The sequence below is a fragment of the Petaurus breviceps genome, unplaced genomic scaffold (genome assembly GCF_028583685.1).
Source record: "Petaurus breviceps papuanus isolate PSGF00001 unplaced genomic scaffold, PetGlider_PUasm1.0 63, whole genome shotgun sequence".
Lineage (NCBI taxonomy): Eukaryota > Metazoa > Chordata > Mammalia > Diprotodontia > Petauridae > Petaurus > Petaurus breviceps.
In genome coordinates this window covers 737619-755856 of record NW_027186418.1, presented here as the reverse complement: position 1 = coordinate 755856, position 18238 = coordinate 737619, and the positions used below count along the sequence as shown (strand labels likewise).

Below are 18238 nucleotides of genomic sequence, written 5' to 3'. Positions count from 1 at the left end.
GACTTGCTTGAGCTCTCCCCCAAACCTCTCCAAACACCTATGAAAAAGACTCTAAACAAATTATAAAGCTATAGAACCCACAAGATGACAGAATGAAACACATTTCCAGTCCAAGACAGCCTGGAAGGCTAACAGGAAGGGTCTATCACACTGGGCTGGGAGCAGAACGCATTCTGTCATGGACCACACCAGCACAGACATGGACAGAGCAGGCTTCAGGGGACTGAATCACTGGCAGCTGTGTCAATTTACACACTTCTCAAACCATAAGCACCAAAGACAGCATGGAAGATCAGTGGGAAAACTTTGGGGAACTGGGTGAAAGAGCAGCACAGTCTGGCTCCAGCCCCAGGGTGGTGGTGGTAGCAGCAGCATCAGAGGCTTCTTCTGGAGCTCTGAGCCCACAGATGGGGGTGGGGAGAGATGGAGCAGCTGATACAAAGTCCCTGAAGCCTGGGACAGTACATCCATCCCACCTCCCACCCCCACTGGAAGCAGAGTCCTACCTTGACAAAGTATTAGAATGTCAAGTATTTGGTTGGGAAGATGTGCAAACACTGTAAAAAAAAATCAGACTATAGAATCTTACTTTGGAAACAAAAAAAGATCAAAACATAAAACCAGAAGAAGATAACAAAGTTAAAGCTCCTACATCAAAAACCTCCAAGAAAAATATGAATTGGTTGCAGGCCATGGAAGAGCTCAAAAAGGAATTTGAAAATCAAGTAAGAGAAGCAGTGGAAAAATTGGGAAGAGAAAGGAAAGTGATGAAAGAAAATCATGAAAAACAAGTCAACAGCTTACTAAAGGAGACCTCAAAAATACTGAAGAAAATAACACCTTAAAAAATAGATTAACCCAAATGTCAATTGTGGTCCAAAAAGTCAATGAGGAGAAAAATGTCGTAAAAACAGAATTGGCCAAATAGAAAAGGAGCTCCAAAAGCTCACTGAAGAAAATAATTCCTTCAAAATTAGAATTGAGCAAATGGAATATAATGACTGTATGAGAAATCAAGAAATTATAAAACAGAACTAAAAGAATAAAAAATAGAAGACAATGTGAAATATTTCATTGGAAAAACCACTGACCTAAAAATAGATACAGGAGAGATAATTTAAAAATTATTGAACTACCTAAAAGTCACAGTAAAAAAAAAACCCTAGACATTATCTTCCCAGAAATTATTAAGGAAAACTGTCCTGATAGTCTATAACCAGAGGGTAAAATAGAAATTTAAAGAATCAATCAATTATCTCTTGAAAGATATTCCAAAAGAAAAACTCCTAGGGATTTTGTAGCCAAATTCTAGAGTTCTCAGGTCAAGGAGAAAATATTACAAGCAGACTGAAAGAAACAAGTCGAGTATTGTGGAAATACAATACTGAGGATAACACAAGGTCTAGCAGCTTCTATGTTAAGGGATCAGAGGGCTTGGAATATGATATTCCTGAAGTCAGAGGAGCTAGGATTAAAACTATGAATCATCTACCCAAAAAAACTAAGTATAATACTTCGGGGGAAAAATGGATATTCAATGAAATAGAGGACTTTCAAGCATTCTTGATGAAAAGATCAGAGCTAAACAGAAAATCTGACTTTCAAATACAAGAATCAAGAGAAGCATGGAAAGATAAATAAGAAAGAGAAATCATAAGGAACTTATTAAAGTTGAACTGTTTACATTCCTAAATAGAAAGATGATATTTGTAACTCATGAGACCTTTCTCATTATTAAGACAGATAGATAGATAGATAGATGGCACAGGGTGAGTTGAATATGAAGGGATGATATCAAAAAAATAAAATTAAGGGTTGAGAGAGGAATATATTGGGAGAAAGAAAAAGGGAGAGATAGAATGGAGTAGATTATCTCACATAAAAAAGGAAAGGAAAAGGTTTCATAATGGAAAGAAAGAGGGGGAGATGAGAGGGAATGAGTAAACTTTACTCTCATCAGATTTGGCTTAAGGAAGGAATAACATATGCACTCAACTGGGTATCTTACCTTACAGGAAAGTAAAGGGAAAGGGCATAAGAGGAAGGGGGAATGATAGAAGGGATGGCAGATTGGGGGAGGGGGTAGTCAGAAGTAAGCACTTTTTAAAAAGGATAGGATCAGGATTTTGGAGGCAAAGTCAAGATGGCAGAGTAGAAACAGGACCTCCGTGTGGCTTTGGCTCTCACCACCTCCAATCCATGTAAAAGTGGACTCTGAACAAACTTTGGAGCTACAGAACCCACAAAATGACACAGAGAAGAAAACCTCATGCTGAAGACAGCCTGGCAGGCAGGCAGGAATCAGCCAGCACAGCGCTCTGGGAGCCGAGCCCAGCTCCACACCAAGGTTTTAGCCCCAGGGCAGGCCTGACCAGTGGCCCACTGGAGGGACTCCAGATTACCAGCAGCTGTGGTGGTCCAGAATTATCAACGCATAGATGCTAAGGACAAAGTGAGAGGTCAGTGCAATGTGGACTTTGGGACCCAGTAGTTGGGAGTGCATCAGCTTTTGCCCCCAGGGGGAGAAGCCACTGAGGGCTGTGGCACAGCTGCAGCCATGTGGCAGATTCAGCTCCTGGCCTGCAGACTGTAGGGGCACCAAGTGACCAGTCTGAGGGGTAATCGCTCTTGCTTTAACCTGCTTGGATCTGGATTGCGGTCTAGGGTGGAGGTCCTGGGGTGTGTGACCAGCTTGCCAGAGCATGTGGAGGCTTCAGAGAGGGCACCCAACTAATACCTCCATCAGCTGAGAAAACCCCAGGATTTGGTATGAAGCTCCCCTGTCTGGTAGCTGAGTCCTACTGTGGCAAAAAGCCCAGGGGTCAAGTGACTGAGGGGCAATATGAGGAAAAGGAAGCAAAGCAAACAGAAGAATCCAACATTAGACTCCTATTTTGGGGACAAAAAGGATCAAAGCATGGAACAGAAGGAAAAAAGTGAAGTCAGAACTCCTTCACCAAAAGCTTCAAAGGAAAATACAAGCTGGTTACAGGCCATAGAGCATGTTAAGAAGCAGATAAGAGAAGTGGAGGAAAAATTGGGAAGAGAAATGAGAACAATGCAAGAAAATTACAAAATGAAAGTCAACAGCCTGACGGAGGAAAACCATACCTTAAAAAATAGACTAACTCAAATGGCAAAAAAGCAATGAGGAGAAGAATGTCTTAAAAAGCCAAATTTGCCAGATGGAAAAAGAATCTCAAATGCTCAATAAGGAGAATCATTCTTTCAGGATTAGACTGGAGCAAATGGAAGCTAATGACTTTATGAGAAATCAAGATGCTGTTAAACACATCCAAACAAATGAAAGAATGGAAGGCAATTTGAAATACCTCATGGGAAAAACCACTGACCTGGAAAATAGATTCAGGAGAGATAATTTAAAAATTATTGGACTGCCTGAAAGCTATAATCAAAGAAAGAACCTAGAAATCATCCTCCAAGAAATTCTCAAGGAAAATTGCCCTGATGTTTTAGAACCAGAGGGCAAACTAGAGGTTGAAAGAATCCACTGATCACCTCCTGTAAAAGATCCCTAAAAGAAAACTCCTAAGAATATTATAGCCAGGTTCTGAAATTCCCAGATCAAGGAGAGAATATTACAAGCAGCCAGGAAGAAACAATTTGAATATTGTGGAAACACAATCAGCTAACCCAGGATCTGGCAGCTTCTACACTGAGGGATTGAAGGGCTTGGAATATGATATTCCGGAGGTCAAAGGAGCTGGGATTAAAACCAAGAATCACCTACCCAGCAAAACTGAGTATTGTGTTTCAGGGGAAAATATGGTCTTTCAGTGGAATAGAGGGCTTTCAAGCATTCTTGCTGAAAAAACCAGAGTTGAATAGAAAATTTGACATTCAGATACAAGAAGCAAGAGAAGCTTGAGAAGGCAAATAGGGAAAAGAAATCATAAGGAACTTATCAAAGTCGAACTATTAACATTCCTATATGGAAAAACAATAATTGTAACTGATGAAACTTTTCTCAGTATGAAAATAGTTGAGGGGAATAGAAATATATATGTGTGTATAGATGTGTGTGTGTCTATATTGGAGGGTATATGGGCATATAAATACGTATGTGAATGTTTATATATGTATACAGGTAAACATAGATAGATGGCACAGGAGCAATTTAATAGGAAGGGATGATACTTAAAAGGTGAAATTAAAAGATGAGAGAAGATTATAATGACAGGAGATGGGGAGAGACAGAATGGGGTAAACTATCTCATTTAGAAGAGGCAAGGGAAAATGGTTACAATGGAGGGGGAGAATAGGAAGGCAAAAGGGAGTGGGTCAACCTTATTATCATTGAATTTGGCTCGGGGAGAGAATGACATACACACTAAATAGGGTATCTCACCCTACAGGAGAGTAGGGGGGAAGGGAAAGAGAGGGGGGAGGATGGAAAGGAGGGAAGGCTGGGGGGGAGGGAAGTTGGAAGCACACACTTTTGAAATGGGATGGGATCAAAGTAGAGAATAGAACAAGTGGGAGGTGGGATAGGAGGGAGGGAAATATAGTCAGTCTTTTACAATATATCTACTATGTTAATGTTGTGAATTAGCTACACGTGTACAACCTATACTGAACTGCTTATCTTCCCAGTAAGGGTGGGTGACAAGGGAGGAAGGGAATGAGTTTGGAATTCAAAGTTTTAAAATCAAATGTTTAAAAAAATATATATGTATATATACACTATTATTAATACTATTTTACATGTAATTGGGAAATAAGACATACAGGCACTGGGGCATAAAGATCCACCATGCCCTACTGGAAAAGTTGAAAGGGGTATGGGAGAAGATATGGGAGAGAGCAGATTGGAGGAGGGGTTATCCTGTGGGACTGCTATTTTGGGGCAGTGGGTAGGGGAAAAATGGGGAGAAAATTTGCAACTCAAAATCTGGCAGAAATGAATGATGTAAATCAGATGGTAATAAAGCATTTGAAAAATGAAAAAAAATAAGAGAAAATAAAGTAAAAAAAGGAAAAAGGATAGGATAAAAGGAGAAAATAAAATAAATGGGGGATGGGATAGGATAGAGGAAAATATAGTTTAGTCTTTTACAACATGTTTTGGAAGTGTTTTCCATAACTACACATGTATAACCTATACTGAATTGCTTGCTTTCTCAATGAGGGTGGGTGGGAAGAGATGAAGGGAGAGAATTTGAAACTCAAAATTTCAAAAATGAATTGTTAAAAATTGTTTTTACATACAACTGGGAAATAAGACATGTAGACAATGGGGTATAGAAATCTATCTTACCCTACAGAAAAATAGAAGGGAAGGGGATGGGAGGGGTTAGAAGGGAGGGCAGACTGAGGGAAGGGATAATCAGAATGCATGCCATCTTGGGGTGGGGGGGGAGGAGAGAGATGGGGAGAAAATCTGGAACTTGAAATCTTGTAGAAATGACTGTTGAAAACTAAATATCAATTAATTAATTATAAGGAAAGCAGAAAACGGGGAAAGAATCTTATCAATCAGTGTTTCTGATAAAGGTCTCATTTCTCAAATATATAGAGAACTGAATCTAATTTATAAAAATACAAGTCATTCATCAGCTGATAAATGATCACAGGATATGAGCAGGCGTCTTCATACAAAGAAATCAAAGCTATCTATAGTCATATGAAAAAATGTTGTAAATCACTATTGATTAGAGAAATGCAAATTAAAACAACTCTGAGATACCACTTTACACCTATCATGTTGGCTAATTTGACAAAAAAGGGAAAATGATGGATGTTGGAGGGGATGTGCGAAAACCGAGACACTAATGCACTGCTGGTAGAGTTGTGAACTCATCCATTCATTCTGGAAAACAATTTGGAACTACATCTACTGTGCATATCCTTTGATCCACCAATACCACTGCTAGGTCTATATCCAAAAGAGATAAAAAAGAGTTGAGGGGTGGGGAAAGACCTATTTGTACAAAAATTGGAAATGAAAGGGATGCCTATCAATTGGGGGCAGCTAAAAAAGCTGTGGTATATGATATAATGGAATCTTATCGTGCTATAAGAAATGACAAGCAGAATGATTTCAGAAAAACCTGGAAAGACTTACATGAACTGATAAAAATTAAATGACCAGAACCAGGAGGACCTTATACACAGTAACAGGAATATTGTTGGATGAAGAATTATAAATGACTTTGCTAGTCTCAGCAATACAATGATCTAAGGCAATCTCAAAGGCCTAATGATGAACTTACTATCTGCTTCCAGAGAAATAATTGATATTATTTGAATGTAGTCTGAAGCATGCTATTTTCCACTTTCATTTTTTCTTTTATTCAAGTCTTCTTGTACAAAATGACTAATATGTAAATGTTTTCATTATTGCAAATGCATAACCTATATCTGATCAGGGATGGGGGAGAGAAGGAAGAATAAAAATCCAAATATTTAAAAAATTGTTTTAACATGTAATTGGGAGAAAACATATAATAAAACAAAATCCAGAGCCAGGATCTGTAAAGCCCCTCAGATTGGCAACCTCTGAGACAGCCAGGATATCATGGCTTTCTGAGGTCCTTACACTCTGTTCTGAGATGCCACAGAGGGCCCTGAAGGTCTAGCACTTTCAACCTCAAAGATGCATGAAGGGCTGAACAATGAAATTGTGTTGTGGCACAGGTCAGGGCAGGAACCTAGCTTCCATAAGGCAAGATGAAACAGAACCATCCACACCACTAAAAACATAGCAAGCCTACTAAGACAAACTCAAGAACTGCATGAACCCAATTACAAAACACTTTTCACCCAAATAAATTCAGACCTCAACAATTGAAAAAAATATCAATTGCTCATAGGTAAGCTGAGTTAAAATAATAAAAATGGCAATTCTACCTAAATTAATTTAATTATTCAGTGCCACACCATCGAACTACCAAAAACATTATTTTCTAGAAGTAGCAAAAAATAATACCAAAATTCATCTGGAAGAACAAAAGGTCAAGAATATCAAGGGAATTAACGAGAAAAAAATGCAGAGAAAGGTGGCCTAGACAAACCAGAACTAAAACTATATTATAAAGCAGCAATAATGAAAATGATTTTGTACTGACTAAGAAATAGACTGGTGGATCAGTGGAATAGATTAGGTACACAAGACACAGAAGTCAATGACTACAGTAATCTACTGTCTGGTAAACCCAGACTCCAGCTTCTGGGATAACAACTCACCATTTGACAAAAACTGCTGGGAAAACTGGTAAATGGTATGGCAGGAACTAGGCCTAGACCAACATCTCATACTGTATACCAAGACAAGGTCAAAATGGGTACATGATTTAGACATAAAGGGTGATACCTTAAGAGAATTAGGAGAGCAAAGAATAGTTCACTGGTCAGCTATGGAGAAGGGAAGAATTTATGATCAAACAAGAGAGAGAGAATTATGAAATGCAAAATGGATAATTTTGATTACATTTAATTAAAAAAGTTTTTGCACAACCAAAACAAATGCAATCAAGATTAGAAGGAAAGCAGAAAGTTGAAAAGCAATTTTTATAGCAAATACCTCTGTTAATAGTCTAATTTCTCAAATATATAAAGAACTGAGTTAAATTTATAAGAATACAAGTCATTCTCCAATTGATAATGGTCACAGGAAATGAACAGGTAGTTTTCAAAGAAATCAAAACTATCCTTAGTCATATGGAAAAATGCTCTAAATCACCATTGATTAGAGAAATACACATTAAAACAACTCTGAGGTGTCACTTTGCACCAATAAGATTGGCTAATATAACAGAAAAGAAAAATTAGAAATGCTGGAAAAGTCATGGGAAAATTGGAATACTAATACATTGTTGGTGGAGCTATGAACTGATCCAATCATTCTGGAGAGCAATTTGGAACTATATCCAAAAGGCTGTAAAACTGTGCATATCCTTTGATCTAGCAATACCAGTAGTAGATCTGTATCCCAAAGAGATCATTAAAAAGGGGAAAGGATCTACAAGTACAAAAATATTTATAGAAGCTCTTTTTGTAGTGGCAAAGACTTGGAAATTGAGGGGATGCCCATCAATTGGGGAATGGCTGAACAAGTCGTGGTATATGAATGTAATGGAATACTATTGTGCTATAAGAAATTATGTGCAGGCAGACTTCAGAAAAAACTGGAAAGACTTACATGAACTGATGCTGAGTAAAGTGAACAGAATCAGGAGAACATTGTACACAGTAACAGCAGCATTGTGCAATGATCAACTATAAACTTAGCTCTTCTCAGCTATACAATGATCCAAGAGAATTCCAAAAGACTCATGATGGAAAATGCTATCCATAGAAAGAACTATGGAGTTTGAATGCAGATTGAAGTATACTATTTTCACTTTTTGGTTTGTTTTAATGGTTTTCCCCTTTTGTTTTGTTTCTTTTGCACAACATGACTAATGTAGAAATATGTTTAACATGATTACATGTGTATGACCTATATTAGATTGCTTGACATCTTGGGGAGGGGATAGAGAAGAGATGGAGGAAAATTTGGAACTTAAAATCTTTAAAAAAGGAATGTTGAAAGTTATCTTTATATGAATTGGAAAAAATAACTATTCACAAAAAAAGCTGGTGTGAGGTCAGTCAGTCAAGAAAACAAACAAAAAACATAGCAGGGGGCAGCACATGACCCTGGCACAGGAATCTAAACTGGAGGGATAAGTAAACCAAGGAAGACACTGACCAGTGTAAAAAAAATTCTTGCAGTTCTAGTGACGTTCAAAAATCCAACCTAGAAGGAGAAATTCCATAACAACTTAAGCATAGACTTAAAGGGGGGAAAAAAGGACATTTCACAAAGACTTGATTATCTTGAAGAAATAAAGCAAGGGATAAATGAAATAAAAGCTTTGTTGGAAAGAGTTGGAAGGATAATAAATAGCTTAGAAGAGGAAGTGGTAAACCTTACCCAAGAAATAAAATCCCTGAAAACTAGAATAAGCCAGATAGAAATCAATGACTTCATGAGGGAGCAAAAATATATTAGAACAAAGTTAATGATTGGAAACACAGAAGAAAATTTAAGATATCTGATATGAGAAAACAATTGACCTGAAAAACAAGACAAGGAAAGATAATTTAAAAATCAGTGGATTCCCTGAAAACCACTAGTTTTTTTAAGAAAAAAATCCTGTATACTATGTGATCTATAGGGTTATAATGTATAATATAAGCTATTATTACTAGATTATAATATATAATAAAAGCTATTAAGGCTTAAGATTACATTTGGACTTTTGGGGCATCCTGTATTTCAAGAAGGCACAAATGAAAACTGGCCAGATCTAATAGAGAACAAAGCAAAGGTAGAAAAAAATCTGCCAATCACTTCCTAAAGGAAACCTCCAAAGGAAAAGTCCAGGAATGTCAGAGGCAATATCCGCAGCTCCAACATTAACAACCAAAAAATACCACAGGGATCCAGAAGTTTACCTATCAAAGAACTGCAACCATAATCACACAAGACCTGGCAATTTCTACTAAAAATAAGAGAAAATATTTGAATACAATATTCCAAAAGTCAAATGATGTCGTCTTACAATCAAGAATAACTTAACCCTAACCAAAATGAGTATAATTCTATGGGATTAGGGGTGATGGGGAGGGAGTCCTTTCATGAAATAGAGGATTTTCAAGTATTTATCATGAAAAGACCAAAGCTGAGTAGGACCTTTGAAATACATATATGAGAATCCAGAGAAATCTGGAAAAGTACATTTATTAGAATATGTGCTTGAATCTGTATGATGATGTAATGGTCATGTCCTAATGGGGGAGAAGAAACATGTTCCTTCAGAACCTTAATGTTTTCAAAAGATTTTGAAGATAGTAAACAAGGAAAACAGAGGACAAAGAACAAGGCATGAATCAGTTCTGCTCTGAGAGTTTGGAGAGGACAAGGAGAAAAGAGAGTTAAAGGAACACAGTAGTTTAGAAAGGAGGAAGGGGTAGAGCTTTCTATTTCTCAGAATTGAGGTGCAAACAAAGAGTGTACAAGCATAGAGGAAGAGGTGGAGAGGAATAGGCACCCGGTGAACCTCACTCTTATCTGAACCAGAAAAAGGAGTGTACACACATACAGTTTGGTGTAAAAACATATCAGAATCCTAGTTTGTATAAATTGGTGCAGGTGAAGTGAATGGAACCAGGAGAACAGATTTGAAAGCCTTAAAATGATGCTCAAGGCAATGACAAACCATATCTCCAGATTATGATGGAGCATGTTGCCTACCTTCTGAGATGGACTCAAAGAAAAAAGAGATATACAGTTTTTTTTTGGACATGGCCTTTGTGTGGATTTGTTTTGCTCCAAAGATGCTTGTTTGCTGTAACGTTTCTCCCGCTCCCCACCCGTTCTCCATTTTTAATTGGGGGGAAGAGAGAGGTGTGAGGGAGACGTAGCAATGGCTAGAGGTTAAAAAAGATACTAATTTAGTTTTGATATAAGGAAAAACTTCCCAACAATTAGAAGTATTCAAAAGTGGAATGTGTACCTCCTACCTAGAGGTCTTCAGGCAAAGGCCATGGTTGACCTCTTGTCTGGTATTTTGTCCAGGGGATTATTCTTCAGTTATGAATTGCACTATATTGTTGCCTGATAGGGTCCCTTCCAATTCATATATCCTTCCAAAAGGCAGGGTGAGAGAAAGAGTAAGGCATCACAGAGATACTAACAGAGTCAGACTCACCTAGAGAGACACATATACACAGATACAGACAAAGAAACACAGGTACACAGACAGAAATATCTTCATAAAAATACACATTCACATAGAGGTAGAGAGACAGAGGAACTATGTAGAGATCAACACACACAGACGCAAACATATACACGGAGAACAGAGACCTCGAGAGGCACAGAGACAGAGAATCAGTGATGGGCACAGACTGAAGTCAGGGACAGGGACAGAGAGACAGTACACATGGAAGGGGAGAGAGAGATCAGCATACAGAGGCACAGACACTGAGAGAGACCAGCGAAAACCACTGAAGGAGACTCACGTATTGCTACAGAAGACATAAAGCAGCAGAAACACAACCACAGTGATACGAACAGAGAAATATGGGGGAAAAGATAATCAGAAATCCCAGTAGACGGGGAGACGGGGAAGGGGAAGGGAAGAACGCAAGATCACGGAGAGAGACAGCTTCAGAGAGGGCCCCCGGATGGCCGTCTGCCCTTCCTTCATGGTCAAATGGCAGAAAGCGATGACATCAGCTGTCATGTGGCTCTAGGTCGTGGCAGTCAGAACTGCCAGAAACATTCCCACCTCCAGGTGTGACAGACCCACCCACCCCCACCCCAACCCCAACCTGTGCCAATAGTGAGAACATGCCAGAGCATCTTCCCACACCATCACCACCACCACCATCCCCGGGAGGGGCAGGGAGAAGGGGCAGCTGCCCTGCCTCACCTCACCCAGGGAGGCCCCCCCAGCGCTGGGCAGAGCTGGACCAGGCCAGGCCAGCTCCCTGCTGGAAGTCAGCCAGCTCTGGACAGACGTACGCTGCGGGCGGGGCGGGGGGTGGGGCCACGAGCCGTAGCTCCTCCTCGCAGCCTCCCCCCTACCGGGCCCCTGCCAAACACAGCCACATGTGTCAGACTCCTCCCGGACCCAGCCCGGGCCCAGCTCTGGATCTGGGTCCGCTTAGACTCCGCAGAGCGCGGCGAGCCTGGGGCTGGGGTGCAGGAGCGAGCCCCCCTGCCCTGCACCCAGGTTCCAGGCATTCCGCCCCCACCCAGAATGACCCTCACCTGGTTGAACGAGCTCACCTCATTTTTTCCCGGAGAGCCGGCTGCGTGTGGCGTGAAGGCGCTGGTGGGGGCGTCCCAATTGGCAGCTGCAGCTACGGGGGGTTGGAGGGAGGAGGGAGGAGAACCTGGGCTGATGGGGGGCTTTAGTCAGGGAGCCGGCCCCAAGCGTAGTGTGGCTGCGACTCGGCGTTTGGCTGGATTTGGAAGGACGCTGATGGCTCATCGCGGGCGCGGGTGGCGTGGGGGCGGGGGTCCTTTGGCTGATTTGGGGCTGGGGGAGGGACCCCAGGCTGCTAGCTGTGGCCACAGGTTCCAGCCGCTGACAACCGTGGCTCGGTCCCTGCCATTTTCCTATGAGCGCGCGCGTGGGTGTCTCCTCCCCACTCCCTCCTCCCCTCTCTGGGTTCTGAACAAGGCGCTCCCGGGCCTCACGGGGAGGATAGGTGGGACACTCCCTAGGGCAGAAGAAAAGCACACAAAAGCCACTCCTCGAGTCGGGACCCGAGGAGAGGGGGACTGAGAGGGAAGAGGCCCCAGAACTGAAGGCCGTGGAGAAGGCCAGGGAAGAAAGTGGGGCACGCCCAGGTCCCAGGCTCGCTGATACTATAAGGACACGGTCACACATGGCTCGACTGGAGTTAGGTTAAAGGGTGCTTTAAAGGCTGAGTGGGTAAGTAGGGACCGGGGAGCTCTATCTACCCTGCTCCCCGGATGTACAGAGCCCAGGTAACGAGTTGTTATGCATATATTCAAGGAACATCAAGGCTTTGGAATCAAAATGTGAGAGCTGGAGGGGACCTTGAAATGAGAGAACACACAATGTCAAGGATCTGCTCCATTGATTTCCAAACTTTTTTGATACCTTATCAGTAAAACGTTTTTGAGAATGCACCCCTATATATATATATTTATTTATAACATATACATACATGCACTACTGTACTAATATGTATAATCTAAAAAACCAAAATATAAACCTTAAAAGTATCTGGTAAATATGAGAAAAACAATGTTTAAATTTTTAAAAAATTAATGGTATCAAGACTTTTTTTCTGTTTTTGCTCTCACTAAGAAAACCCAACCAAAGAAAGGCAAAGATACCTTCCTGCCCTCAAGGAGTTCACATTTCCAATTGGGGAGACAATATGCAATGTGAGTGGGAGTTATGTCAGAGGGACACAGCATTAGCTGGCGTGGGAAATGTTTTCCTTGCAGAAGGTGGGATTAGAGTTGAGTCTTTGGGGAAGCCAGGAAAGCTTAGTGGAGGTGAGGAGGAAAAATATTCCCGGGATGAAGGACAGCTAGTGAAAAGATGGGGACTTGGGATTTGCAGAGTTAAGTGCGCGGAACAACAGGAAGGGCAGAGTCACTGGATCATGGAGTAAATGGAGGAGAGAAGAATTTAAGAAGACTGGAAAGGACGCAGCCAGGTTTTGAGGACTTTAAAAAAGTCAAAAAGAGGATTTTATATTTAATCCCGGAAGCAATAGAGAGTCACTGAATTTAACGAATGGGGGTTAAAATAGACCTGTGCTTTAGGAAGATCTTTTTGCCGGCTGAGTGTGGGGTGGACTGGATTGGGGAGGGACTTGAGGTAGGGAAAACACACAGATGGAGTCTACAGGGGAGATATGTCCAACGGGGTTGAGTGTGAGGACATCCAGGTTGGCAGCTTGCGTGACTGGGAGGATCGTGGCGCTCTTGAGGGTAACAGGAAAGTGAGGAAGAGGGCAGGACTTGGGGAGGAGCAGATACCCAGCTGGGTTTTGGACATCAGATGGTTATGAGACATCTAGTTGTCCATGGAAATGTAAGACTGTACATCAAGAGAGATGGCACGATTGTAAATGTCTGTAAAGTAACTGGTTCTGGGCAAGGTAAGGTGAAATCTTATCTATTAGAGGGGTGTTGATTGATTTATTGTTCCTGTATCTCCTAACATTTCCTGAGATTAAGATGTTTCATGAAGGGGGAATGACCATAGAGCTGGCTATGAAAAAAAAAGTGAAGTCTAGGGATTGTGGACTATTGCCCATCACTCTTAGTAAAGTGCAAAGGGAATTGGAGTAGGTCTTCATTAAGTAAGAAGACCTAGAGGCCTGTAAGTTAACTTTGCAAGGATTTCTGGATGGGGTAAAAAGCAGGTGGGGGTGGCAGAAAAATAGGCTTGGACTCTACTTTTGTCAATCAGTAAGTAAATATTCATTAAGCACCTACTATGTGCCAGGCACTTTTGAGGGTAGCTGCACCTCAAAGAAAAGTTCATTTATAATGCCTATCATTCCACATCTCCTCCAACATTGACTCTTGCCTTTATTGTGTGTGACAATTTTGCCAGTTTGTAGGGTGTGAGGTGAAACCATAGGGTGGTTTGTAATATGACCTTTAATATTAAGATTATGTTTCCATTTAGAATGTATTGTGGAATATGGTATAAGATGTTCATCTAAGCCTAACTTCTTCCAAACTGATTTCCAGAAGTTTTTTTTTAATCAGATAAGGATTTTTTTCCCCCTAGGTAATAGTTTGAGGTTGGGAAGTGCTATTCCTGCTTCATCCCTACTTCTTTTCATCATTTCCCTTGAAATTATAGATCTTTTGTTTTTTCCCAAATAAATGTTATCATTTTAGTATTCCTTTGGCAATTTGATTGGTACAGTATTAAAAGGGTAAATTAATTTTGGTGGTATTGTCATTTTTATTATATTGGTATGGCCTAGTCATGAGCACTGAATATTTCTTTCAGCTACCTAAATTCAGCAAAACTAACTAATATATTGAAGATGGCTGATATTGTACATATACATATATATATATCCATATCTGCAAAGAAGGTGGAGAGATGCTTTCTCATAGATCTTCTTTGAGGTCAAGATTTTTCATTATATTTTCACAGGATTGTTTCACTTGTTTTGCTATTGTCCTATTTTTTTTCAATGTGCAACAAAATCCTTTGTTAATTTTAGTTCAGATTCAGTTATCAGATTCAGAACCTGGAAATTTCAAAGCTAAATATTAAGAAATCAAAGGACTATGAGTAAAAAACAATACTATTACTCTTTTCATAATAAAATCAGCGATTGATAGTCACCCTTAAGTGAGGACCAGATGAGGGGTGGATTCCTTCTGGATGTTGTAGTCAGAGAGGTAGTAACTATCTTCCATATGCTTATCTACAAATATAAACCTTTGCTGATTAGGAGGAATATCCTTTCCTCCCTGGATTTTGCCTTTCATATTCACAATAATGTTACTATTTTCTACCTCCAAAAAGAGAGTTTTTCCTGCCAGGGTTTTCATAAAGATCTTCATGGTAGCCTCTTTTCAAAGATGCTATGACCTGAGGCTGCTGAGCCACCAAAACACTCTGAGAAGCACACTCTGCTAGTATTACTTTTAAGTATCTGCTCTTTCCATATACATTGTTTCAGTCATTGTGCATACTATTCTTCTGATTTTTCCTATTTCACTTTCCATCAGTTCTTATAAATCTTTTGGTTTTTTCTGTATTCGTCATATTAATTATTTCTTATGGCACCTTGCTATTTCATCAGATTCCTATAACACAAGTTTAGCCATTCCTCAATCAGTTGGTATCTACTTTGTTTCTACAAAAAGCTTTGCTATAAATATTTTGGTGTATGTGGTGCCTTTATTTAAAATCTATCTTTCTATCTATCTATAGGCTTATATGGGGCACCGTTGATGGAAGTTTCAAAAGGGAATGGGTGTACTTCAAGTTTTATTTTACCACAGTCCACATCTTTACAATCAGGTTTGATTGAAAAGAGTAAAACATACAAGATTCCACTGCTTATTTTTTGACTTAAAAATTTAGCATTGAGATTCACTGGAAGATGTAACAAAAGAAAAAAAACTTTATCAGATGATCATTAGACCGTTAATATCAAGCAAGAGATACATAAAAAGGGACATGCCCACTAAAGATATTGACCACCATCATGGAAGATGCTGATGACATCATGCTCATTGCACCAAGCACTGGAGCATTGCAGAACCTCCTAAAAAAGATGAATAATTACTCAAAAGAGTTTTGCTGAATTGCTCAAAAGGAAAAATGCAAATGGATGAAGAATGACTGTTACCAAGATTATGATACACAGTTGGTTGGACAATCCATAGAACTGATTCATCAGTATTCATCTCTTGAAGAGCTCCCTCACTTAAATCCAATTCACCCGAAAGTCATGGCAACATCTTCCTGATGTCATGATCCTCTTCAAGAACAAAGGACAAACCACACAGTCTTGAAGAGACATTGAAAAAATGGACAGTGAACTAGTAACATTTTAAGTACTCCAGGTTCCTCCCTGGAACAAAGGCTTATCTTTTAAATATCCATATTTTTCCATTGATGCTACATGGTTCTGAGTCATAGACCACCAGAACTTACAAATAACTACAGTTCATGGTTTCTTAAGGGACAGTGGAGAAGCTCATGGTGGTTATGTGTAGGTTAAAACATATAACTAAAGAGAAGTTGCATATGAAAAGTGATGTGGACTAGAAAAATTACATCAGTCCTATATCAATAGCGAGGGGATGTCCCGTAAACAGAATGAGTGCTCCATTCTTATCCACATATTATCTAGACATCTAGAAAGAGCCCTTAGCAAACCCCTCATGGAGGTTCTATATGAGAACATGGACAAGAGATGCAAGAATGAGAAGGCATGGATGAGTTGTGATTTGTACTTATTGGAGGAAGTAGCCATATCAGTGAGATCACAAATATGTTAAACTATTGGAGGCAGTTTTCATCTAGATTCTTTATTTTTGTTTATATCCATTTTTTCTCCATTTTCTCTCTCTCTTTTTTTACTTTTCTTTCTCTGCCTAGTTGGGTGGTTTGAAACCCTCTCTCTGCCTTTCCTCCAGTCTTTTACTTTAAGTAACTGTAAGGGTTATGGGATTTAAAGATCTTCCATGCCCCATTGGATTTGCTGATGTAGCAGGAAGGGGCGGAGCAAGAGAAAGCGGAAGCCAAACTAGAGTTCCTGCGGTGGCTGGCGGTGGTGGCGACGGCGGCAGCAGCAGCAGAGGCAGCGGCAGCGTGAAGCCCTTTTTGAGTTAGCCAGAATTTCTGCTAAGGACTCCTGCTGAGGACTGTCAGAGGCCGGAGCTGCTGGGAGCGCGCTTCCCGGACGCTGGGTGGTTGCTGTGAGTGGGGAGAGGAGGACCTTTGCCTGAGGTAGCCTGTTCTGTTTTAAAGGCTTGAAAATGTGGGTGCTTTCTACTTTATCTACCTGTGCCAATGTCATAACTACTCTGATGGCTTTCACTTTCTGGTTTTGGGACTCAGTCTTTTGGTATCTTAATAAATTTTCTAGTTTATTCCCCCATATGGCAAGCATGATGTATTTTGTGATGGATAATTATATCAGCATATCTGTAATCTCCATAGGCATTGTGAATATGGCATTGCTGATACAGTAACTTTTTTCATCTTATCCCAATACATTTTGCTTTGCCCTTTTCATCATTTCTCTTCTGTTTGTCAATTCTGAGTGTTATTTTCTGATTTATGTGCTATATTCATTGACCCTTATGGAGGTAAAGCTTCTGGGGTACCAGTTTTGAGCTCTCTTCTGTTATTGTATTTGTAAATCATACCCCTGATCTCCCCTGTACATTACTCTTAGAAATATCAATTCATGAAGGAAGTAATGTTGAATGGAAGCAGTGTTGTATGGTGTCTTTAAGTTATGAGACCCAGTTTTAACTCCTGCCTTTATGTAGGGTAAAAGGAAGAATATGCCATTCTTAATGTCATATTAATCTATCTGTTTCTAAGTCATCCTCCTCTTCCTTCCCTTGCCCCTGCCATACACATCTTATCAAGTATGGGTGCTAGGTACTCTTGGGGAATCATATATCTTTTCTCCTCAGGTGAGATTTGGTCTAGGGTGGTATAACCCTTTCTAAGAAAAGATGGTCTTTTAATGTGCAACTTCCACATATGCAAAACATATTAGAAGTTCAGTCTCTTATTGGAGACATATGTCTTTCCTATGAGAATGTTCTTTACTGGTACTCTTTCCTTTCCCCTTCTGGGTTGACCCCCACTTCTCCTTTTCCAATCCTTTAGCTGCATTTATTTTATTCTATTCTCCTATAGACCCACCTCCATTTTTTTGAGAGACCAAAAGGAATTATCCCCTCATTGTTTGCTTACAGACTTGGTAGGGGGGCACCCATTGTTCACCTGTCATTTATCCCTCATTTCGTCTCCTAATTTGTACAATCTCCTACTCTTTTATTCCCTCCAATACAAGCTATTGATTTAATTGTAGGAACTCAGGAACTTTGGTTCATATTATTAATTCTACTCTTCCATCTTCCCTTTGCCTAATTATGTAAGATCACCTTAAATATTACCTCAGATATGTATTAGCTGTCTGACCCTTGGTAATTCCCATCCACATTCTCTTC

The 18238-nt window shown here is 40.0% G+C and overlaps 1 protein-coding gene across 1 annotated transcript in view; it reads right to left on the bottom strand.

Moving 5' to 3' along the window:
* LOC138173634 (ena/VASP-like protein) overlaps positions 1-12119 on the bottom strand; it is a 285460-nt gene extending 273341 nt beyond the window's left edge. The window contains exon 1 of the mRNA XM_069103681.1: positions 11804-12119. Coding sequence (XP_068959782.1) covers positions 11804-11808 — 5 coding nt within the window. The 5' untranslated portion in view covers positions 11809-12119. The remainder of the gene's footprint in view (positions 1-11803) is intronic.
* Positions 12120-18238: the final 6119 nt, after the last annotated feature.